Source organism: Cavia porcellus, unplaced genomic scaffold, assembly GCF_034190915.1.
Source record: "Cavia porcellus strain 051 isolate PalLab524CR breed Dunkin Hartley unplaced genomic scaffold, mCavPor4.1 scaffold_2, whole genome shotgun sequence".
NCBI classification, from domain to species: domain Eukaryota; kingdom Metazoa; phylum Chordata; class Mammalia; order Rodentia; family Caviidae; genus Cavia; species Cavia porcellus.
The window spans coordinates 71,973,893-72,000,571 of record NW_026947485.1 but is presented as its reverse complement, the minus strand read 5'-3'; the positions used below and the strand labels follow the sequence as shown (position 1 = coordinate 72,000,571).

The 26,679-nt window shown below is 40.8% G+C and overlaps 1 protein-coding gene across 7 annotated transcripts in view; it reads right to left on the bottom strand.

Annotated features, from left to right (window-relative positions):
* The window catches only part of Ntrk2 (neurotrophic receptor tyrosine kinase 2), a 346,711-nt gene that overhangs the window by 254,849 nt on the left and 65,183 nt on the right, over nt 1-26,679 (bottom strand). For all 7 annotated transcript variants that reach the window (XM_063243697.1, XM_063243700.1, XM_063243701.1 and 4 more), the window contains one exon: nt 18,958-19,057. In XM_063243697.1, coding sequence (XP_063099767.1) covers nt 18,958-19,057 — 100 coding nt within the window. The remainder of the gene's footprint in view (nt 1-18,957; nt 19,058-26,679) is intronic.

The window sequence follows — 26,679 nt, the reverse complement described above, 5'->3', positions numbered from 1 at the left end:
CCACTGTATCATCTACCAGCCCTCTGGACCATAAACCTCACCAGCACCACCAAACAGGAGCCATGCGCGTGTACTTATAACCTGTGCCAGGCACACTGTACGTGCCCAGCCATGTGGCCATCCGAAGAGCAAATCAATGGATGCACAAGCACTCTTAGAAACACTCTATTGTCACTTCCCTATCCTCCTCCAGGGAGCTCTATGGAGCTCTATGAAACATCTAAGATTTGCAGGGCATTACTGATTATTCTCTAGGTGATGATCAGAAGTCACCTCTGAAGTCAGTGCAAGTGCCCCACTTCCCAGATACAGTAAAGCAAACCAGAGAGGTTGAGTCAGTGAAACAGAATGTTGTGAAGCTTACAGTAGAACTTAGTCCACAATCCTGATGCTACCCTATCTTGCCTCAAATTAAAAACAAATTTTTTGAACCCACCACTACAAAAAGTTGTCCTCCTCCCAACTGCCCCAATTGAGATTTTCACTTCCTAAACCACATCCTCCTGTAGCCTTTCTGATGGCTTCTGGTCCTTGACTTCTCCCGGCCACTTGCCATAACCCTTACTCCTCTCTTCCCACATCCCATACCCCAAAAGGCTGAGTCTCCACTGCCCCTTTGGCTTTCAGTATTTCTTCTCCCTAAGTCACTGCAAGGCTTTGAAACAGCGTACGAGGATGAATCACATGCACTACGGTGCTAGGAAGTCTTCCATTCTCATAGTTCAGTTGAGCTGACAGGCCACTGGACTGACCTCTGTATCTCACACTGCAAACACGGAAAGAGAAAAGAGAGAGCAGACTGGCTGTCCCCAATGAGTTTTAAATTCCTAGGAGGACTAGCAGGCAAACATAGTCCTTGAATGTGACCCTGTTTTTCTGGATGACTACTCACAATGATACAAATCCACTAAAAAGGAGCTTTACCCACCCAAGGGATCAGAGAAGTCTTCCTGGGGAAGACGAGGTGATGCCTGAGCTTCATATTAAAAAATTAGACAGGAAATGACCAGGTAAGGGAGAGAAGGTGTGCACTTCAGAGGGGGAAAAGACATTCAGTGCTGACCACAGCCCCACACAGAAGCTTTAAAGATCTCTGGCACAGATTTTAGGTGCTTTTCTTTTAATTTCTCACATGGGTAGGGCTTGTCTCAGTCCTAAGCAGTTCAATCAGAACCCAACACAGAGGCTGGATGGAAGTCTGCCAGATGGTCACATACCCACAGCCACTGTCCCTCTACTGTCTTCTCGAAAGATCCTTCTATGGAACAGACGGTCAATGTCCATAAGATGACTTAGTGCTCACAGAAAACTATACTGAGACTGAGAAAATAATTCTCTGAACAGTCCTGTGGTCCAGCACAGTCAAAGGACTGAGCACAGCACCCCAGAGGGACAGCCACAGCAGAATCTTCCATCCTTGCTCCCTAAGCTCACTCCTATCCTGGGCCACTGTCACCATCACAATAACTTCATGTTCCTATGAACAGCAGATTATATAAAAAATTAGACAAAGATCTTTCTGTACACAACTAACTGATATGACTAGACTCTAGTACTTAGACAATTGTTTTCAATCATTCTGATTGTGGGAAAATAAGTTTGGTATCTTATAATGTATTTTATCTTTTAATAAAGGCAGTTTCCTCCAATTTTGGTGAATCATACATTTTGATGTTGGCATTCTTTTGGCAGTTCTAAAAATAAATATTGTAATACCCCAGAAGGTTGAAAGTAAAAGAAAAAAAAAAAAGAACGTGGTTCTACTAATTACTAGCTCTGTGACTTGGGCACATTAATAAATTTCTATGGATTTCAATTAACTTATCCTTAAAATTCAAGATTATTATAGAAATTAGAGAAAATGAACAGAATGTCTGGAACACAGTGTTGCCTCAATAAATGTTTTCTCATCCATATTTTATTTAATTTTTAATTAACTTTCAACATTGCCCACTTGCACATATGTAACCCAAAGTAGCAAACTAGAGGAAAACACAGTTTTAAAGCTGTTTTTTCAAAAAGCATGGAGTAATATTGAACTTCTCTGAGTTCAACTCTGGACCAGTTCCTCCAAAGGAGACCCAGAAATGAGGGTTCACAGCAGGTTATACCAAGGAAAGGTACCCTGGAAGAGGAAGAGGAGAAGGAAGAAGCAGCCAAGAGAAGCTATAATTTAGGGTAGCTTAGCCTCAGTCCACACACTGCAGGGAGTGATGTGCCTAAGTTACCCACAGATGGATCCTGCAGATGCCTTACAGTCTTCCATGGAGTTTGAGCAGCCCAAAGAGAAGGCAGTGAACTCTTACATCCTCATCACTCACTGAAAAGGATGCTGGTGGGAAGGGACCCAGACCAAGGGGAAAGAAAGATGAGGTAGGGGAAGGAGAAAAGAATTAAGATGTGCTGTGTCCCTGTACCAACTCCCAAAGATGAATGTCATCATTATGTGCTGCAAACGTGAGCTAATAAAAATGCTTTAAACTAAAAGAAAATGATGGAGAAGAGCTAAGGGAAGGGAGAAGAAGGTTCTTAATACGCATGATTTTACTCTGTGTGTGTGTGTGTGTGTGTGTGCGTGTGTGTGTCTGAGGGAGAAGCACCTTTGCCTCAAGGCTTGCCCACTAAAGAAGACCAAGGGTCAGCTCTCAGGGGCATCTGCATGCAGAGGGGAGGTGAACACAAATGAGCAGAGCACAGTCTTGTAGGGTACAGCCGGCACCTGCTTTGGCTGCAGACAATGTCACAGAAACATCCTGGGAGTGTGCTTGTCACCAAAAGGTGTACATTTAACCGGAGTGCATATTCACCAGCTTTTGCTTTGGTGACTTATAGAGAACTAAGTGTGAAGTCAGTATTTGCTAGGAGTATGAAATTCAGTTTCAAAAGTTTATCTTCCGGCATCAAACAATGAGCTCCTGCAAGCCTTAACAGTTGTGGGCTTCCGTGGAGGAAAGTTGTACTCCTCACTGACAGAGCATGCACACTTCACTCAGAATGAAGCATCTGGGGAAAACATGTTCATCTCCAGACATCGAGAGAAAAGCTGGCAGCTAGGACTCCCCGGCCCTTTTACACAGGTCATGAACCACAGCACTGTGAGATTCTGGAATGTTAGAAACTGCGCTGAATCATGTATGCACAGGTTCACACAGACCTACACTACAAGAAGGCGAGCTCTGCTTTATTCAAATAAACTAATGTAACTTAACAAACAATTATTTTTCTGGAACGCTCTCTCTATGCATTCCAAGTTGGTCTCAAACTTGTGATCCTCTTGCCTCACAGCCTCCCAAGTGCTGGGATTAAAGGCATATGCCACCACAACCAGCTAAAACATGTAGTTTCTTATACATCTATATCCTTATCAGCAGAAGGGAATTCTTATAAATCTATAGCCTTATCGGTAGAAGGGGAAGGCAGTTTTTAGTTTCAGGCTATCATTCAGAAACTATGGAATCAGCTGCACATCTTGCCTGGGTCATGAAGTCACCAAGGATTAAATGACACAGTAGTATTAATGACTATAGCAATATGAAAAAGAATAACTTTAAATCACATATACAATTAATTGTTAGAGTGATGAGTGGTTTCAAATACGCTGCTTTTCAAAAATTTCCAGCAGTGTTTATAATTTGGTGATTTATAATTTAAGGCAATTATCTAAGACATTTGGAAGATGAGGACTGAAGAGCAGCACACATCTGCACATCTGCAGTGCAGAGCCTCTCATTGCTCAAACACTCCTCAGGCCTCCTGTACTCTCTCCCCACGAGGACTGGTGTTCAGACTGCATCTGTCTGCGTTGTCCAATTTTAGTTAGAATCATTTGAAGTTGGTTTAGCCCAAATTCCCATCTTCCGTATCTGATCTGTCTCCCCATCTAGCTGCCCAGGCATGACCATGTCTTCCCCAAGGATCCTATAAGACTGGCTTAACTAGGATCCCCTGAGCTTCTTCTTAGCTTTTCATCTACTGACCCTATTTGCTCTTGGCTATGAATTCCTGTGTGTCTACGCTGTATTCACAACTGAGCCCAGCTCCACTTCCATATTGAGGTCTTTTTTCCTATAGTACAAAATTCTGAATAAAATCTTTTTGTTGCTGCAAGTACCACATATCCCTGGTTTTCCCTGACAACTATAAACACTGTATAATGAGACAGATTAAAATAAGTGTCATGCAGAATATCTGAGGGGCTCAACAGAAAGATTACACCTAGGGATTAATAGACACCTCCAGTTGTCACACATAGACATCTCATCCACCGAGGCTGGGCTGTTTTCCATGGCAGGGACTCCAAGAACTCTGCAGGAGTTCAGGAGATGAATGGAAGATGCCCACGGGGGAGGCAGGGAGGAAATGAGAGGATTTAGCCATAGAATGACTGAATTGCTTCCTCAACAAAAAATGTTCAACAATTATTACAGTTACAGAATATCTACAATGAAATATCATCTCAAGTTAAAAAGTTTACTAAAATGATAGGACAAAACTACTCAGACTTGGAGAATCCATCCTGAATTCTAAAAATTCAGACTATGAATATAGTTCTTTGCAGTTTTCTCATGCATCATGTAACTGAAAACACAGAGATTGATAAGAATCTGATATATTGTTAAGATACAAAAGAGAGAACTAAAAAGTCAAGTCAAAACTAACATCATTGATTTTCAAGAACACAGGCCAATGCATGTGATTATTCAAAACTATAGCCATTGTTTGCTGCTTTAGATTTTTGTTGTACAAGGCTCTACATTGCAATTCAGTCTCTTTATTTAAATTTAATTACCCATAATCATATTACCTGATGGGTAAAATAAAAAAAAAAAATAGACTAGAATAAATACCTCTTACCAGGCAGTCCATGTGGGGAAGTGCTACCTGAGAGCTATAAAGTCCAGGGAAGAAGCAAGCTCCTAGGTCTTACAGGTGAGTGCAGTATGTGTGCTCTCTGCCACTCATGCAGGACAGAAAGGTGATGGTCAATCAAAGGTATTCCAAAAGAGAGAGAGAGTACAAAGGGAGCGAAACACAGAGATAAAAAAGGGCATTTAAGGGGAGCTGCTTGTAAGGTAATTAGGTACCTCCCCTCACCACCAACAGTGATTCTAGGAAGACTCAGTTAGACCAAGACATCATTTCCAGGGAAGAGGGAAGATAATACCAAGGAAAAATCAAGTACAGCCTTCCTTTCTGGAAATGTATGGTCTTAAAAGTTTTTCAGCCTTAAAACCTTAATTTTAGTCTGTTTTTTCCAGAGTCTTAGTCTGCTGAGGAGTGTGAGGGGTCCTATTCCTATTCCTATTCCTATTCCTGTTCCTAAATCTGATCATGACTCCAGGGCAAATTTCTTACTCAGTTATCTCGTGAATTCCTCTTCCCCAGCTAGGCGACAGAGCTTTTCTCCCAGTCATTCTTTCTTATTCGACATTCACCTAAAGTAGTTAAAATGTGCACACCAGTGCTGCCCTTGCAGAAACTCTCCCAAGACACTTGTCCAAGTACTGACACCATTCCCTCAGTCAAAGAAAGCCTCACCTCCCTGGGAGCAACATTTCCATACTCCTGTCACCTCCTCTGCTATCCTCCTGGGACCTGCAGACTGGCTCTTCTATCCGGAGAACCACACTCCTTCTGTCTGTGGTGCTTTTTCTTGGATTATCAAATGTCCTTCTCTCTCTTCCTTGAGTCTTGGTTTAAATGTGGTCTCCTCACAAAGCTCCTTCTTAACTATTCAAGAATAGCAGCCCATCCCCTCCCCTGCTTCACTTTTACTCGAAGCATTTATCATCTCCTCCAAATAACCTCTTGTTCTCCTTTTTGTTGTTTGGCCATTCCCCTGCCCTGAAGTGTAAGCTCTATGAGAGAGAAATTTTGTTTTACTCACTATTACATATCCAATAGCAAAACTACTCAATCTTTTTTCTAATTTGAGTTGAAAAGGCATTTCTTTCATAATATTTTTATATTTTCCAGTTTTCAATTCTTTTAACTTTGTCTCACCTCAAATGTCATGGAAACCAAGAGTATCATGTGCAAGGTATACTTTTCCAAATGTATGTATGTGCATATATCTATATCTATCTATATACATATCTATATACATATATATATATATATATATATATATATATATATATATATGTTAGCTCATAAATCAAGAGTTGGAGCAAGCAGGGAGGATTGGAAGGGAAGGGGACAAAAAAGAAAATGTGTTGTGTATAAGCACAAATTCCCCATGATAAATGCAATCATTATGTATTACAAAGTTGTACTAATAAAAAAAAAACCTAATTAATTAAAAAAAGAGAAAAGGTTACCCTGAGCACTACCTAAGATTACTTGATGCCATGGATCTCATGTATCCTCAGTTTGGGGTTTCACCCTGGTAAGTGATGTGTGCTAAAGCAATAAATATGGCATGGAAATGAGTTTGCTGTGGGCTTCAGTCATACTGTTTGTTAGTTTCACGTTAATACTGGCATCTCAAGGCCTAGCTTCTGTCCTGGATCTACCAAAAGTCAGGGGATCAGCCAAGTCACTCAGCACTCTGGGCCCCTTTCCATATCTGTAAGGTAAAGGCAGGTGTATGATGTTTACACTGACTGGAGTTATTATGATCCTGTACACGGCATAGCTTTCTTCCCCTCGTTTCCCTTTCCCCTCCTCCTCACCCCATTCTTGCTCCCTTGGACCACTTCCTATTGGACGAGGCCAGTGCTCCCCAAGATGGTTGTGAACTGGAGGAATTGCAAACATGTATTAATAAAAAATCAGGAAACAAAATGACAACAAAAAGATAAAAGCAGGGATGATTCTTTGGCTTTCAGCCCGCTCTCACCATCTTTAACAACAACCACAAAACGCAGGAGGGCATCCTGATAGCACTGAGCTTATAATAAAGTAAGGGTTTTTTTTTTTTTTTTTTTATGGTAATGTTGTAGCAATAGCATTTTCCTGTGACCCTAGGTGCTGTAGGCTGCTGGACACCAGGCACCCGATGCCTCAAGGAAAGGTTATCAAGTTCCAACAAAAAAAGATAAGTTCCATCCCCAGTACCCAAAAAAATGGGGAAGGGGAAGGCAGTGGGGGGAGTTGTTGAAACTCTTGGTGAAAGTCACGGTGCTCTTCGTTTTTATTGTTTTTTTTTCTTTAACAGAAATATTTAGAAGGAATGACTATATGGGGAAAACGCCATGATTTTACTCTTAGAAATTAAATAACCTGTTGGAAAAAAGTCAGAGGTGAGTGCTAAGCCTATTATATTCAAGTTTGGAGAAAAGAGAACACTTGCTAGACATCAAGTATCACCCTAAAAATTGTCACCAAGAGATTTTGTGGTCCCACTGTTAAAAAATGACATAGCTTGCACCTATAACATAACACATGTCCCTAATGTGTTTCCAAATAGAATCTACTATGTCTCATTCTCATGCTGTGTGCTTCTTCCCAAAATGTTTCTCCTGAATCTAATCTGGCTTTGAGAAATAAATTCCAGTTTACAGGAAATACAGAAGCTAACTGGCAAATACCACAAGGAAAGCAGAGGGCAGCCACAGTGAGGAGCATCTGACAGCCACGCGGTCTGTTTACAAAGCCAACATCAGAACGGAAAGAACCAGGACAGCAGCAGTCTAGACTGCAGGGACCAAATGTAACGCACAAATTCTCAGTTGATCTGGGCCTGAAATGTAAATGACTACACAAGAACTTTAGGAGTAACTGGGGAAATTTGAAGCTAGCTGGGCAGTATCTGTTATCGCAGTATTATTTTAATTGTCATGTGTGCATTAATCACGTTCTTTCAGGAGATGGTGTCTTCTTAGTTTAAGGAAAAACAAACTGAGGGATGAAGTTCCATGACGCGGTCCACTTATTGTTAATATTCTTTCCACTTTTACCCAGGTCGAAACTTTCATAACAAAAAATTGGAGGGAAAGTCACGGATTTAGCTGCCAGGCAAGCACGAGGTTGGGAGTTCGATCCTCAGTACCAAAAAAGAAAAAAATGGAGGGAAAAAGATCCATGTACACTATGAAAATTATTTGGGAGATGATTAGGTCAGCCAAAACCACTAAAAACCTTATCCCCTATCCTGCACTCAAAAACGGGAGACACAAAGCCAAAAGCCAAGGTAGGAGGCCTAGAAGATGAATCCTAAGTGCAGCCTCCTGGGATGACAGAAGTAAAGGTGGCAACAAAGCCTGGTAACCCCAATCTTGCACAGGCGCCAGGGTGGAAAGTTGGCAGAGCTTCGTAGTGTGTGTCAGCAGAGAGTGGGGCCAGCCTTCAGCACATCCTGTGACCCAGAGCTGCAAGGATACTTTCCAGGAAGGCACATGAAGACAGAAGGATCCGCTTAGGGACAGGAGATGGAATACTGTGTCCTGCATAGGCAGTGGGCACAGATGAGGGGAAGTGCTCAGCCAGCAGCGTAGGAAATGCCCACCAGGACCACGAATACGTTCCCTCCCACACTGTGGCCCTTCACCAACCCTAAATTTAACACCTGAGGAAACACAGAGGAGTTGGAAACACTCAATTGACAGAAAACGTGGAACTTTCTATGATTACCCACAAATGTTTGAGATTGTCTGGAATGGTAGGGTATTATATTTTTGCTATCCAATGCAAAAAGGGCAAAATATGAGATTTTTGTTGTTGTTTTATTGCTCCACCCTCCTCCCTCAGCCTCTTGTGTAGCTAAGATTATAAACCCGCACCATCATACCTGGCAGATATTTTTTGAACTATAGAAAAATATTTTTTAATTAATTAATTTATTGGTACATTCTAGGCATACATTAATGGTCACATTCACCATAGAGAATTTGTGCCTGTACATCATATTTTTATAGAAAATAAAGGGACATATCTTTCAGTCTTTGCCCAAGATACATGTCTATGCCATTCTCAATCTAACCCAAGACATTTTTCACTTTTCTCTATGCACTGCCACAGCACCACAAAGCAGTAACACAACATCAGACTTAAATCAAGATGGGAGGCACACATGCATCCACTCCCAATACTGTGCAACTATCTACACTCAGAAAAGAAAGACTATCTAAATCATACAGAAATTGATCACTCTGGGCTGTTGCATGGCATTTCAATAAAGAAAAGCCAATACACTAAGGATTTACTTTAAACAAAATGACAAAGCCATTATGGGAAGTATGCCTCCAAACTGTTGCTGTTGATTTGCTTTCTGAAAACCTCCAGGTTCCAGCAAGAGATGGCAAAGGCAGGACTGTCCTTCTGTCCTCAGGCTGCGAAATCGCAGGTGCCACTGCCAGGATGCCTTCCACATGCAAAATAACAATAAATTGAGGCACTGGACTGCCAAAAAAATAGGAAGCAACTTCTGCTGATAGCTGAGAGGCATTATCATCTTTAAGTGACCTCAAGTATGAAATTATATCCAGGAATATTTAGTAATGTCCATAAACATGCATTGTTTCATACGTGTATAGTACGGAGATCCCATTCTACAATACAGAAGAAAAGACACACCAAAATAACACTATCACCAGAAAAGAATCTGGTCCACTTTTTCAGTGCATGATTATACTGAATGATTCTGTAACAGGATGTTAGACACTGAAGCTAGAGGAGACCTCACACAATAAGCATACACTGCTATTTCTGATCTGCAAATGATTTTCTTTTACAGAGGATCTAGGAAATAAGTGTGGGAAAGGCTCAGCTGGGCAGTTGCATATACTGTTTTGCCAGGAATACAAAACTGGCAACAAGAACTCCCTTCATTATCAACATGCCTTCCTCCCACTCACTCCCATCCTGAACTCTGAACTCAAGGTCTCTTCCTTACTGCTGCTGACTCTGCCTGGGCCTGAGATGATTTACATCAACTGGGACATTCACATCTCACTAAGGACTTGAAGAGCTGAGTGACAGCAGGTACTTGGCCACCCTGCCTTCTTGGTCTCTCTGTCCTCTGACCACCAGTGCTCCCAGGCGGTATCATACATCAGTGTGTTTCTACTCTTCCTGATACCTTGCTAAAAACAGGTTTTCCACTGCCTTTGTCTGTCCACACCTTGGCTTCTCCCACAGGCAATGCAGCATCTTAGCCTATGGTTACAGTAGCATGGAAGCCAATCTGCTGCATGAAGAACCTAGTTTCTGCAGAGTCCCTCTTGTCCTCTCCAACAGTATGTAAACACATCACATTTAAAGCCTGTTTTCTGTGTAAAATAAATCATTTTAACAGCTGTAATCCCAAGCAAAGAGGAATCACGTTAGAAATTTCTACAAGCTCACATTTGTACACCTAAGCTAATGGGAATTGTGGGGCACCAACATCCTCTCATCACTTTCAGTAAATAATCTTCTCTAAAGAAATTTAGAGCGCCTCTATAACAGTCAATCAGTAAGACCTGTTTCTCATAAATCTAAACTGTTCAAAGGATAATAAAATTAAGAATTTGCAAAAATTCATATTCATAACTAATGTATTTAGAGATTGAAGGGCTTTCAAAAAATATGCATTAGCAACTTTATGCTCATTATGTATTCCTGTACAGTGCATATAGTAGAAACACACTGTGATTACAATTTTTTCTATAAACTCTGTTAACAAAGCATTGAAACACTCCTATACAATGTGTACAAGTGTGATACTCTTCTGCAGTTCAGGCTCAGTATAGATTCAGAGAAGCATCTCCCAAATGCTTTTCTTTAATGATGTATTACCAGAACATGAAATTTAAAAATAGCTATCTCATCTGGAATTAGTTAAAAGAGCCTGGCACTAAACTAAGCACTGATTTAATTCTTAAAATCACTCCAGAGATTAGTATCATCTTTCACTTTACCAAAGTGGAATTAAGATTTAGAGTTTAAACTTTTATGGAAAATCTAGGATTGGAACGCAAGCTTTTGCTACTGGTAAATGTTCAGTGTCGCATTCTTATATGTTCCTATGGCTGAAGATTTAAGAGTTAACTTACAAACACAAAGAATGCACATTATTCCAACAGGCTGCCTTCCCAAGTGCCACATGACAATTGTGCTGATTTGGAACTAAATTTATTCCCACAGTCATTCAGTATTCCTACCCCAAAATAAAGCAAGAGAAAAATTGGGCATATGCTAGAATTTAAGCCAACTTGTTATCTGTCTTCTTCATAAACTCTGAAAAACTTGTCCACCACAATCATACACTAGGAATGAGGAGGAAGAAAAGCAACAAAGAGGGAAGGAGAAGATGAGGAAGCACAGAGAAGCAGTACAAAAACGTCAGGAGGCCAAGGGAGGCAAAGAGAGATGGAGGAGAAAGAGGAGAAGTCCTGCAGATGCTCAGATTGTGATATTCATTTTAAAGAACATGATGATGCCCCTGAGGGAGGTGAAAAGGAATTCAGGAGCTTTAAGGTGGACCAAACAGATCACTTTTCCTGCCCTTGAAGTACAAAATCCAAGTTATTCAAGAATCTTTCACTTCTTTAGTGAAACCAATAGTGTGGGAAGCCTCTAAAAAGACATTCTCAGAAATTTCTGCCTTCCAGGCAAATGGAACCTCCTCATCAACCTGGGCTCATGAGGAGGGCTCGGGTCACTTTTAGACAGGTGACTATAAGTCAGAGCCTGAAGGACGTCATGTTAAAAGAAGTACATCAGACATAAATAGGCACACGTCCTGTGCTCTCATTTATGTGCAGAAGCTGAGTAAGTTTTCCCACAGAACAAGAGTAGTGGTACCAAAGTGTAGAGAAAGTGATATAGAAAAAGAATGCCCTCTCTCCGGCAGAAGCAGGGAGCTCTACCATTCTAGGGCACAGGAGGACGACTGTGGTCAACAACAATTATTTGTATATTTCAAATAAATAGTAGAGAGGATTTTGAATGCCTGAGACAAGCACTGTAATTAGCCTGATCTGATTATTGCACAGTGTATACATGTATTAAAATACCATGTTTTAACCCATAAGTATGTACAATTATTGTATGGCAATTAAAAATTAAACAGTTAAATTTCCTTACAAGGAAACAAAGGAGAAAGGTTGATGCTTCTGCTTCCTGTCTGCACAGGTCTGACCAATTCTTAAACATTCTACACACATTTTCAATTTGCAGCGAAGAATAAGCATCTTTTGTTCTCACGTAGGCTTAACTCAAATGTGGGCATGAGAAGAAGTTAGAGACTTTAAAGGTAGACCTTCAGCTCATAAGCCTATAGGGAAAAGTTTTTAATAACCTCTCCAAACAGCAGAATACATGGGCTAACAATTTTCTTTAGCTATATATTCAATTTGTTAAATTACTCATCTTTTCCCATTGGATATTTTTTAGAAATTCTCAAGGACTTGATTAATATTGACAAGTTCTATTCTCTATAAGAGAGTCTTAAGATAGTTTGAGCAAGATTTGAAAGGTCTTCCTAGAAAACATATAAAACTTAAATGGAAAAGGAACACATTTGCCTTTCTATAAAGGCATCTTTTCACTTGTAAAGGACATTACTGAAAAATCACACTAGGAGAAAAATATCAATAATATTCATAACTAATAAAAACTCAATGTATACATATAAATTATTGTGTATCTATAAATCAAGAAAAGTAAAATTTCTTTTATCCTTCACATGATAAACATGGTTAACTTTTTTATTAATCTTAACTGAAATTAGAAAAAAATGTATTCTCACATATTGTTCCAGGAATAGTAAATTGAAAGACATCTACACAAGGTAATCCAACCACATTTAAAACACACACACTTTTTCTGTCAGCAATCCATTCCCAAGGGCTATCTCTATGTAGAAGGTATTATCTGAAATAATTACATGAAAACTTGTCAAAAACTTAAATGTCCCAATCTGTCAAAAATATCATAATTTATTAATTACATTAATACTGCTCCTAATAACAACAGTAATTATACACCATTACTAAATGCCAGTGATGTTTGTAAAGGCTTCACAAATATCAACCCAGTTTGTTTCCATAGCAACCTTCTGAGTTAGCTACTATGACTGCCTGCTACAGTTTGGATCTAGAATGTTCCCCAAAGACTTACATGATACATGCTTGTTCTCATCTTGGCATTACTGAGGGACAGAGGAAACTTAGGTGGGGCTTAGTAGAAGGAACTACAATACCAAATGACACTCATTAGGCGCATCCCACAAAGGATAGAGTAAAGCCAGTCCCTTCTCCCTCAGAGCTGTGAGCAATCTTGCTCTGAATGCCACTCCCACCACAATGGACCACCTCAGGCCCAAAGCAATAGGCCAGCCAAGGATGAGCTGAAATTCCAAAACCAGGTGCCATCTATTAAGCTGATATCTGAGGTATTTTGTTACATTAATTGAAAGGCAACTAACAGAGTGCTCCATGCAGAAAAAAATAGCAAGACAAGTGAAGAAGAGATAGTTCCTCCAAGTCACAGGGCAGAGCCAGGTTTCAGATACAAGTAGCCTGATACCTGAATACTTGGAAGTATTAATAAACAGAAAGCAGCAGATTCCCTAGAAAATGATACAGAAAGATCTACAAGGTAAATGGTTACCTTGGAAAAAAGATGTGGAACAAGATTGGTTATACTTTCTTTATGGAATAAAAAATGAAGCTATGTATTTGATCATTTACATAAAATATGCATCTTGGATGGTTCAAGGAAGTTATTTCTAGGAATAGAAATGGTAATGGAAAAAGTGGGTGATGGGAAACTTTTATTTTTAACTTTAACTTTATATATATTTCCAAACTGAGTGAAATTCTGAAGAAAGAATTTATTCATTTGTTAGTGTTACAATTTTTCAACGTTATTGCTATTTAAGAATATATGGGGTGGGAGATGTGGAAAACAATTTGTCCTTACAGATGTTTCTACAACTGTGCTTCTGGCTTTCACTCACATTTTTCTGTCTTCAAAAGTTGGTCCAAATATCCGCTAAACTCAACCTCCTAAATTTTCCACAATTGTTTTCGGTTCATATGAAAGCTTTAACCTTCAACCTCTGTAGCTTTGGTCTCACCATTCTGATGACTATTTTTAAGTGACCATATTTTTGCTTGCTTTTGAAAACATCTAGAAGGTGATTCTGAAGAGCAGAAACTGGAACTGTGGGCCTACACTTTGCCATTAGGAAACCGAGGTCTGCACTCTCGGGCCATGTAACTTTTCAGGCTTCACCAATCAGTGACCTCAAATGAACGCACACAGGGCATTTTTCATGCAAGGACAAGAGACTACAAAGGAAATCTGTGCAGGTATCAGGCCAATGAGAGAAAGGATTTCCTTCACTGTTCCTTCTGCAAAGGTTTCCTAGGGCAAATGTTTTACTCTAGAAAGACAAAAGATGTATCAGTACCTTGGGAAGAAATATCACATGTACACTTCCACTGGGAAATGTAAGGAACAAAAAGCTAATAGCAAAAAATATTCTTCACCAAAGCGATGAATGTCAAGTCCCCTCCTCCCTGCTGTCCCTACAGTTTCAAGCTCTGTATATCATCGATGCAGTTGCAGGGCTCCCTCTGAGGTGACTGGCAGCCCTGCTGCTGATGAATATCTCCATTCCCCCTTTCCCTGCACTTGTCCATCGTCAAGGAAGAGGGGGAGCCAGCATGCAAGCAAGAGCTAAACTCAGGACTTTGGTGACAAGACAAATGAGTGTGTTCAAAGGGCTGGTTGCCTGTTCTTTGACAATAAAGCTCCTCTGGAAAACTGAGCCTTTTATTATGTAAAAACCAGCATTGAAGTAAGTCAGAGGCAGCTTTAAAAGAAAGGATAAAATTATGCATTTACATATGGGTATATTGAAATGGATATCAGTTTGGATAGGTTTGTTACAGATTTTATGCATCTTAAATGCTTATGCATATTCCTTGTACAGATGACCAAATACTGACAGAGGACCTTTATTGGGGGATTCTACAATTACAATAAGCCAATATTCAACTAATAAGCAATAGTACAGTGCAAAGGTACAGAAATGAGAAGGAAAACAGACATGGAATAACTCTACACCTTGACATCTTTATTAAAACAAGGCTGTTAGCCCACTGGGTTCTTACAGTAACCAGAAGCCTAAGCTATAGTGAACCAGTGAAAGACAAATTGTAAGTTAACAGCGACCACCCAGTACTTCTAGCTCAAAACTGGACAAGGATATATATCCCAAAGGTACAGATCAAAGGCAGAGAGGGGGAAGAAATGGCTCTCCAGATGCAAAATGGAAAGTGTAAGTGAATCCTCCAAACTTAAACAGAAATAATCCTTTAAAACAGTGTGTGAAGGCTTACATATCCTTAGACTGAACCTGAACATGCTGACTTCTTGTCTATGGCCAGTAGTTGTCTTGAATTTCAGGCAATTTACAAAGAGAGAAAGGGATTTAGTTTCTTTCAGAACTTAGAAAAGTCCTATGGTTTCTCATTCATGACTTGCCAATTACTAAACCAACGTGAGTAAGTTGAAAATCCTAATTATTTGAACAATTTATGTTTTCAGTGTCAACTTTTGTCTCAGCTCTCGAAAAAAAAAAAGATGAAGAGACAAATATGAATGCTGTCACCATAGAGCCCCCCACCTGTCACTTGTGCTAGACTGCAGCAGCATCTGTTTATGGGAAGGGACAGGACACCAAGCTCACATTCTTGTGGGCCATCTCCAAAGACAGCTCTGCAGCTCCCTGCCTGCACCCTCGAATCCAGATGTGACTCACTGGCTGGGAACCTTCTCAAGGAAGCAATTCCACGAAGTATTTTCGCTGCCACCTCAGTCCTTCAAGCTCACCTGCGCTCAGCTCTACAGTGATCTTAGGCAGTTTCTGGTTTGTGTTAGCCTAGGCTCACTGAATCTGCAGTATTCAACTGTTCTTCCTCAGACCAAAGTATCTCCCACCAACTGCAACAGCCATCACTCAAGATAAATTATGCTAGGGCCATGATTTCCATGTGATTTGTTCCCCCCGAAAGGTCCTATGTGTGTTGGAAAGTTGGTCGCAGTGTGAGGACATCACTAGGGATGGTGGCCTTGAAAGGAGTCAACACCTGCGAGAGAGTGCAGTGGTGAAGAGCTAGAGACACTGCTCCCTGGCTTCCTGCCTCACCGAATGATGTGACAAAGGCAGAAGGACCCTTAGCAGAGCCAGCACTGTGCTCTGTGGCCTCTAGTCTTCACAACTGTGAACTCAATTCACCTCTTCAAAACAAAAGCATCAGCTTTAGATATTTTCTTATAGCAACAGAAGGAGACAAACACAGGTAGGGATGGGTGAAATCAGCTTGGAGCCCTGCAGATGGGGGCAGCCACCTCCTGTCCTGAATCTGTTTCAGGATAAGGGAACAAGGACAGGGCTGGAGCCACTCTGAAGATGTCAGAGGGTGGAGTTGCATCTTTAAGAGCTCCTCAGCACATCAACCACCGGCCTCTTGCACATCCACTTACAAAGCTATGCACCGTTTATCCTGCTGTTATTCTAAAATCCTGACTGACATACTGCCTGATTTTTTCAGGGAGTATAATAGTATTTTTACATATTCTTTCCTTTTTTTAGACATATGTTTTCAAGCAGTCGTCCTTGCTCTGATAGCATTTTAAGTATATTAACTTGCATTAACTTTTAAACACCATTCTTTATGCAGTCTCATTTGCACTCAACACATAAACCACGTCTTAATTTTTAGATCCCTAAAGGTTATCAACTCAGCATCTGACTTGTAAAACAATAACCTCAGACCGGGCCCAATTTGCTCATATCATGCCATACATCAATGTGTAACTAAAACAGAAAACTAAGCTATTCTAAATAAGCACAAGAGGCTCTGAGACAGAATTTCTAAAAATAACTGTATTTATGCTTGGGAGTAGGCAGAAAGACGTGCAAAGAGCAGGCACCACCTGCAGGAAGTCATTGACCCACTGGCTCTGTGTCAAAGGTAAGCAAGCTCTTTCTCCCAGTTCACCAAGAACATCTTCAGGTTATGTTCAGAGAATGCGGGTGCTTTAGAGGTCATCGCCCTAAATCGGTAAATACATGCTGTTTTCAGACTCAGCACTGGAGTTTCAGTGTGAAACAGTCTGTTCTCTAATTCAGACTGTCGCCCCTGCTTCCGTCTCATCACTACCCTGCAGAGAGGAGCAGGTGACATGTAGAGATGATTTTTCAGCCAGTAGTATTCCTGGGCCATCATGGGGAGAGGCGCCTAAATTCTGCTCCATGGATTCCCACAACTTTTAATGAACTCCCAGAAGGATCTAGATATGTCTTTCTCAAGCAGCTCATAGGATAAAAGATCTCAAACTAATTCCCCTGAGAGAGAAAGTGTTATACTTCTAGAATCTGGTACTCTCAACAAAATCTATGCTTGGGAACATGCACACCAAGTCTCTAAGGAAAGAAAGCAACTGCCAAGGGCAAGGATGATGAGTTGGCAAGGTAGGTAGCCAGCATGGCTCGCTAGAGTCAACTCTTGGTAGAGACCCAGGGACCCTGAACAGCCTGGGGAGCACTGGCAGAGTTTGGTGCCTGTGCCGCCCCTATTCACAGGGAGACATGGTAGCCCGTATTCATGACACCGAACGACTATTCTCTAACGAAGCTTGGGCAACACCACGTCAGTCTCCACTGAAAACTGTCAGAAATGCCAGTCTGCAGACCTATTGAACTCCAAGGCAGCTGAGCAATCTGTGTTGGCATGAGTCCCATAGAGGGTTTGTAGGATCCAGCTGCGTGTGAGGACCAGTGTCCATGAATCAATTAAAGTTACTGTAGTGTTGTTCCCATGAATCAATTAAAGTTACTGTAGTGTTGTTCCTTTCTCCATCTTTACTGACAATTTGGTAATGAAAAGTCTTGCTCCTCCTAAAGAAATCTCAAGGATCAGCAAGCTCAGGGGGAGTCAAGAGCATTTTCAGGGTCTGCTGTTGTTTTATACCTAAATTTACCACCCCACCTTCCCATTCATTTCTGATTTAAGAATCTCTATGATGGACACCAACAAAATGAGAGGAGGAACCCTCAGAAACAGATCTGATCTTCCCCAGGGCCAGGGCCTGGTGCATGCCAAGCAGCCTACTGCCACTTAAATGCTCCCTTTTGCAGATACCAGCAACAATCACAGTAGAGAGACCTCATGGACAAGGAACACCTGCCTGACCGGCCCTCAGCACAGCTGAGCCAGGTCCCTCGCTGCTCTGCCTCTGAGAGATCTATAGGCAGGGGTAAGCTACACAGCCACACAAATGCAACTTTAATACATTAGCCAATGCAAAGCTTAAACTTTGAAACACATGCCTCTCAGTCACTGAAACTCAATTTTTTATATAACAACATTTATATAAGTCCCCCTTCACATTAATATTTAAGCCTCTACAAAAACACACATCTTTAAATCTTGGACGACATATCTATAATTTTAATGCAACCCTAAGAATTTTTCCATTTTAAAAAAAGTCATTCATGCACAGTGGGTCAGTGTACTGCCAATGGCTCTTCTTACTTCATTCCCAGTGTTTTAGTTTAAATCTGAAAAGCTGAGAATCTAGAAAAATAATAGCAAGCAAATCATACCACAGGCGACCTGGAAAGCAAGTGTGCAGCAGAAAGAAACTTTCTGTAACACCGTGCATGTTTCCGTATATGCCACTGCCAATGTGTGGCGCTGCCTGTGATGTCAGCAAACAGGAAAACCGAGCACCGCCCACGGGCCTGGAATCATTAGCCAACTGACATTCAAGAAGCCAGCCCGTCTCCTGGGACAAGTGTCCTCACGGGAAAGTGGGCGGCATTGAGTAACCAACATTATTTTGCTGTGACTTGATCTGTAGGATCATACATTCTCACATCCTTGTTGCTGTCTTTTCAGCCTTAAGTCCCAGTAATCATAAATCCAGCCACTTCCTGCTGTAGTAGTAATTAGCATTAGTCATAAGCAAAAAGTGATTCTACATAAGAAGTAAAATAAATTCAACCCTTCTTACCTTTCATGCCAAACTTGGAGTGTCTTGCCAACTTAAGCAGAAACAGCATCACCAACAGACAGAATCCCACCACAGATGCTATCACCACCACAGCATAGACCTAGGACAGGAAGACAGCCTGTGACGACCTTGTTAACCCACTCTCTGTCATTATAGCAAGGACAAGATAGCAGGGTAGGCTGCTGGGATACTTATCAGCTTCTCTTATAATGGCTTTAACATTCACTTAATCCGCAACATACTTATGCTAAAACACATAGGTCCTGTTATCATATGTTATTTACAAATGAAAAACCATAAGCTTAAGTTTCTAAAAATGGATATCTAATTGAATAGCATGTAAATGTACTTCTGTCTATAACCACAACTACAGATCCAGCCAGCTATCCAGTCATTCACCCATCTATCTGGAGAAAAAGACTTGTGTCACTCAAAGTAGAGAATGCCGCTGTAGTTTGAGATCTTAGTCTAAGAAATAATGCTGTGTTGAAGGAGTTGGGGAGAGGGAGAAGGAGAGAATGCAAAACATTATTGAAAATTTTTACAACTGGTAAAATATGATGATTTTTGAGCCTGGTAAAGTAAGATTTATCTTACTACTCTTTTTTTGTACAAGGCTAGGTTTGAAAACTATTCAATAAAAAAAATTTTAAAATTAGCATTGTCACTTGTAGAAATCAGGATACCCTGGGACATGTGTGAAATTTCTCACATGTCTATACACTTCTCTATGTTGAACAGGTGTTTTAAACTTTAAAAAAGGACTGCAAAAGCAGATTATACATGCACATAGGGTAGAGATATAAAACCTGTCATGACACTGAAATAGAGATAACAAAAGTGTTAAGTGGTAATTCAGCTTACACTGTCACCAGTGCACCAAGTGCATTAGGATGGGGGGGCTACCCAGAATACACCCTCACATTCTGGAAGCAGAGACATAAACAGCACTGTGCATCACCTTTCAGGGGTTGTTTCTCGTTTGTTTTGTTTTTTGCAAGGGGAATAGTTCACTTAATGAGCTGAATGAATGTATAAGTTGTCCCCATAACCATACCAGAACATAGGGATTCAGAGGGTTCCTGTGATAGGGAGTCAAAGTGGCTTACTGTCACCACCATAATTCCACCTCATGCTGGCCACCCTCGGGTTTATCTGATACAATGGGATATTAGTGCTTTAAAAATTATCAAGTTATCTTATGTGGTAAGTATAAACTGCCATCCATTAAATATTTTTCATTACTAAATTGGTGTTCTCAAAATATTTTGCCTTCACAATTTTAACCTCAACATTGCTTACTTCTGCAGAGCCAAATTATCTTCAAAGAATCTAACATTGTTTTACCCCACAAAGATAAGAGGAGAACTTTCTGGTTTGCAATAAGGCATTTTACCCATCTATTTATTCCTACTGGGCAACAGTTCAACTACAGCCCATATGACAAGGGTCCCCCGGTGCTGGGAACCCACCATCAAGGGACAGCAGTGCTGGGGGTGGGGGTAGTGCAGGGCACTGTCACCCCACCCCTTAAGCTGATGCAGTGGAAGGACTGTAGGCAATTTACTACACCTCAGCCAACACGGATAGACTTGGGAGCTGTGGGAACCGCCCAACCTTCCAAGGCCATCACCATCCAGCCTTTTCTTGCCTCCAAGATCAACCATCTCCCAGGCAGTGGCACCCTTGTGAGGAGCAGAAAAGACCTATACAATCATCAGCCAACTTTTCCTGGCCTGTTAACTCGTTGCTTTGAGCTCTGAGCCTGGACAGATACCTACTCCTCTTCCCTTGGGCTTCTGTTCCCCTCAGCTGTTTGCCTCAATAGCCCTTACGTTTTCCCTATTATGCACATCTGGTACTTGTTAATATTTGCTCTTTGACTCAACTACTGGGGAAGAATTGGCATGTATAGGGAATGATGTGTTGAGCCAGACTTTGTACAGATTTACTCTGCGCAGGGAAGAGGATGGACAGCAGTCACCTTCACAATAGCGTGTGGAAATAAACTACAGGGGAATGCAGCCATCACACCCACTCTGGACAGACTTCCGAGTCTTGCTTGGTGGACTTCAGTTGGAATATGCTCCTGTGCCTCGTTCTCTTCCAGTTTTGCAAAGCCCAATATCTTGCCACAGGAATAAAAGCTCCGATGCAGTGGCAAACTTTGGCAAATGGGGAATATTAAGGCTTGGCCAGTTGTCCAATCTGTATTCTAACTGCTCAACCAGAGTAGCACAAAAAGCAGCCAGAGATGATATGGAAACCCATGATGCAGCCCTCTTCTAGTAAAACTGTATTACAAATACATACGAGTGGCTGGATGTCAACAGTTTCATAACCCCTGCTCTAAACTGTCTCAGTCACAGACACTGACTTTGACTCTTAAACTTCATTGTTTCACTTAATTTGCATGATAATCCTGGAATCTGATATAGTATTGTGTTCCTTAGTGGCAATCATTAGCATTGTTCCCCATGTATTCCAGCTTTTTCCCTATGTTACCCTGTAAAATGCATTTCCTGGCTTCCTCATGATTACATGGACTCACGTGACTAGTTCAGACTGAGTCACTACTAGGTGGAGAGCTGCAGAGATAGTCTGAGACCTCTTAAGGAGTGGATCTAATCAGAAATAATGTTACCACTCCAGACAAAGACATTTGGCACTTCTGGGTTGTCACAGTTGAGAGAAGGTGCCATTAGCACCAAAGGGACACGACAGGGGCCTTCAACAAAGTCATTTCTCCCTAAACTTCAGCAGTACCAAGAGTGAAAACTTGCTGCACTTACTCTGGAATTCTTTTCTCTGCGTCATACAGATGCAAACTCTCTGTCCTAGAGGCAGAACAATGCTTAACAGAACTCTCAGCCAAAACATGCACTGAAAAGATTAAGGAAACTTCTATGGTTTTAAGTTTTTAAGACCTGGAGATTTTTGATACTGCAGCATAGCTTATGTTGAGGGATACTCATTTCATAGTTAGAGGTACTATTCACTGGAAAATATTAAGGATGTGGATTATTCCTGAGTATAAACTTAGATTTACCATTTATTACATATACCATTTTACAATTACTTAAACCCTGCATCTCACAATCCTGATGTGTAAAATAGGTAATAATAACATTTTACTTAGTTCATTGTTAATCTAAAATAAGTGAATGTAGATAGTGGGCTTGGAATAGTGTCCACTACCATGGATAATACATTATGTCATTATGAAAGATGCCAATGCCAATGACAGTGATAAAATTAAAATTTAGAGAAAATTAAGTAAGAAGCCCAAGGCATACCTCCCAACCTTGGAATTTGAACCAGTCTGTTCAGGTATAAAATATATGATTTGCTCATGAAACTTACTCACCAAGTGCATGGTTGAAAATGAAGATGTGAAAGCAAAAACATGTGGCTGACCCTCTTATCATGATGCTATCCTTACGTCAGAGGAGGGTGGCACTAAGGAAGGCACTACAGGCCAAGCACAAGCACCCAGCCAACATGTATCCACAGTCTGAGAGTTTGCTTGCCAGAGCTTTTGCCTAGAGTGGCTCTCCCAGAATGCACCTGTGCACAAGTGTGAATAGAAACCAAACTCCACACATGGGCAGTACCAAGGCTGATTGTGGATCAGGTTATTTGAAACAAAGCCTTTCCCTTCAAACTTACTGAGGAGTTTAGTTTTTGTTGCTGCCTAACTTTACTTCTAATTTTTCATGAAAAAGAGATAATAGTGTCTCAGCTGTAATTTCTTAAGAAACACAAGATTTCTCCAGATAGCAGAGGAGAGCCTAAGTCAACATATTCCAACATTACTTTATGGAAAAGAAAACTGGGATAGAGAGAGGATGTATGACTTGCCCAAGTCCCAGGACCTCTCAGAGTGCAATCGTACAGTTTCTCACTCCCTTTTAAAAGTCTGTGACTATTCAGGAGGCCTGAGTCCCTGTGATTGTGGGGCACCCTATCTCCAAGCCTCTGCTTTCTCATCATATAATAATGCCTGATCTCAGCTGTTGGACCTGTGACCTCACCTGCAGAACAGGATGGGGCTCTAGTGCTGAAAAGCTGCTACAGATTTACAAATGGACATTTACACCTATTGAAATTCTTCTAAATTAAAGCACTTTAAGAAACAAAGGCTCCTGTGGGAGTAAGAATCACTTCTTCAAAAACAATGATAAATGTAGAGTTTCAGGTACTGTGCATTGTTGGAAGCAAGTATGGTGTTTATGTGAGAATTTGGCGGGTTAGATGGCCAGCTGGTTTTCACTTGAAAATGTCATTAGAACAGAACAAATTGGACCTGTCCTTTCCTGCAGATCCAGCCAGGAGTCTTAAGAGCTATTGCTGGGCCCTAAAGCCAGCATCTACAGCATCTAAAACTGTCTCTCAGTGTTTTACAACTGCTACACTGTTATCGCCTCCCTGGCATGGATACTTTTCTAATAAAATGGTCCTTCTATGATCAGAGACTGTTTATGTTGCAGATATCTGGACTACACAAAATTTTTAAATTGTATTTAAATTCTGCAAAACATGGTCTCACATCTCTGATACCAGAGTCTAGGAGCCTCTGAAAGAGTCCTCTGAAGGATGATTTTTTTTACTGATCTTGCCTTCTCGCTCTATAGACAGCTTGAATGTCTTGAGATAAGCCAGTCAAGGACTTCCATCTATCACTGGCATTGAAAGAGAGAAGACAAAAGCTAATATGTCTTTCTAGTAATTGGAAGTATGCACATCAGCTCACTCTGCAGCTCAGGTTCTTACGTATGCAATGTTTTTGAACCATGACCTATTAAGTCACAAAGATTGACTGATCATGGCATTTGTTCTTGGTATTTCTGTATCAGGCATATGGTCATCTTTGAAAGTCTGGTGTGTGTGTGTGTGTGTGTGTGTGTGTGTGTGTGTGTGTGTGTGTGCATGTACCTATATCCTGGATATGTGCCTTTCAAGGTACAACTGTGATGCATCTATTTATGAACGTTCCATTCCCAATGTCATAGTCTTAGCTCAAGAATATAGCACATCTTTTTATTACTGTACCAAACAACTCAGTAATCACCCCACTTCCAATCTCTCTATTCCACAGTTTGTCTTATAATGCTCACTGTAAGTCTAGTTGGTCTGTAAAATTCACTGAATGCCTACTAAAAGGCAGTATTTTCAGGGGAATAAGCATACCTGTAAATAATACACTGACTAGGCTGCTTATACAATAGTTCCCCTTTAACTGAAGCAGGGACAGTCCAAGACTTCCAGAAGATTCTAACACTGAAATAATGGACAGAATCAAATTTTATGTGTACTGTTTTTTCCTACACATACATACCTATGATGAAGTTTAATCTAGAAATTAGGCACAGTAATACATTAACAACAACAATCATAAAATAAAATAATTAGTATGATATGTCTGAATAAAAGTTTGTGCCTTGGAGCTCTTACTAATTAAAATATGGTTACTTGAACACAAGTGATGCCAGGACTGTGGGTCTGATGACGGAGATGGCTGCTAAGCAATTATGGGTGGGCCATTTACACAGTGGGGGTACCTGGGACAGAGGAGTGATACACGCCCAAATGGGATAGAGAGGAATTATGAGATATTTCGCTGCACCACTCAGAACAGTGCATAGTTTAAAACCTGTGAGTTGTTTCAGAATTTTCCATATATTGTTTTTAGTTTCAGACGGGAATGAAACTAAGGAAATTGGAGCTACAGATTAGAAAGAACTACTGTACTAAGATTCTTACTAAGGAATCTTGAGAAAGAAAGAATATATTAAACCAGTAAAAGGAATAAATAAGGCAATTCCAGATAATAGCTGCTCAGAAGAAAATGAAGGGGGTAATGGTTGCCAGCCACCTATCCTGAATGACCTTCTTAAAGCCCAGAGCCGGCCAGCAAGCTGAAGCCAGATGTTCCTCTCTGGAGTGAGCCTGAAATATTCAAGGGTGTATTCAAAAGGACAGGTGACAAAAAGTTACAAGATCATAGAACAAGATGTAAGGAAAAGGGCAAGGACAATAAGATCATCAACTACCATGAAGAATCTAACTTCTATGAGAGAGATGTAATGGTTGATACACTGTGTCAATTTGGGAAGCCTAGAAGTTTAAGCAACTCAGCCATTCCACATCCAGGGTGTGAAGGACATGCCCTTAGCACTCCAGGATGCTGTGCATCGTGTCATCTTGAGAAGTTTAGAAGTTTAAGGGTCCTTTAGAAACTTCCTCAGCCTGTGCAAGAGGAGGTCAAGGAGATGGTGTGGGTGTAAAGCCACCCCACCCTGAGCAGGTAGCCTGCATACAATAAAAGGGAAGTGAGGAAGGACTCATTACTGGTTCTTCAGAGCAGTTCCAGTGCTTGGACCGCATTTCTTGGCTTCTGGCACAGACTGTTCAGTTGCCCCTGACTCTTCAGCTTTTCTGCATAGACTTTTCAGCATTCCTGTGTGGACTCTTTGGCCTCCATGAGTAGATTCTTCAGCATTCCATCGCAGACCGACCAGCCTCCTAATACAAACTTGCATGGAATACTGAAGTGAGCTCCAGACCCTGGGCTGGACTCTTCCGCCTCCAGTGTGCAGACACCCTTTGCATGCTTCCTCATCCGACTCTGTAGGTAATCATCGTGAGCCTATCTGGTAATTACTTATGCATTTGTATATCTTGTGTTATAGCTGTTTTTCTAGTAAGCCCTGATACAAGAAGATTTAAATTGCATTAAGAAGACTAGGAATTATAATAAAAAAGCAATCCAAGAAAAAAACCCAAATTCTTCCATTTGCAGGAACGTAGATGAACCTAAAGGACAGCTAATCTTAAGTGTCAATTTGATTGACTTGGGAGCCTCCCAGGGGATTAGACATGCTTTCTGGTTGAATCTGGGTGGGTCATGGAGATATAACCTTAGTGTCTGCATCTGATTCTTGGTCTTTATTTCTCTAACACTGTTCCCTGGCTCTCTTCTCCAGCTACATGAGATGAACAGCTTTCTTCCACTAAACCCTACCACCATGATGCTGCTTCTTTGAAACCAGCCAACCATGGACTGAAACCTTCGAAACCATGAGCCAAACAAATCACTTCCTCCTTTAAATTGTGAGTGACAAGTATTTGGTCCCAGTAATAGGAAAGTGGATTAATATAACACATTATGTTAGGTGAAATAAGTCAAGTACAGAAGACAAATACTACATGATGTCACTCATCTGTGGGACATTTAATAGCTGGCTTCATAGAAGCAGAAGGTAGAATGGTGGCCAGCAGAAGTTGGGGTGCAGATAGTGTTGTAGGAAAGCGGAGAGGATGGTCAAGCAGTATAAATTTATAGTTAGGTTGGAGGAATAAGTTCCGGCATTTGGGCTCACAGAAAAGTGACAACAAGAGTTAATAATAGCATACTATATTTTCAAAATAGCTGAAGTAGGAATTTTAAATGTTCTCATCAAGCAAAATAACAAGTATCTGAACTGATAGATATGCCAACTACTATGTTGGCTTATTGTACGATACATGCAAATATAGAAATAGCACTTTGTACCCCAGAACTATATAATTATTATTTGCCAGTTAAAAATAAAATAAAGCCTAAACATGAAGTGATATGATTGGAGCTTAAGGTCATTCAAGATTCTGGGTGGAGGAAGGGCAGAAAGTAACAAGTGGCAGTGGAACAAGGCCCTTCTGAGGCTGTGGTATAACTAGGGA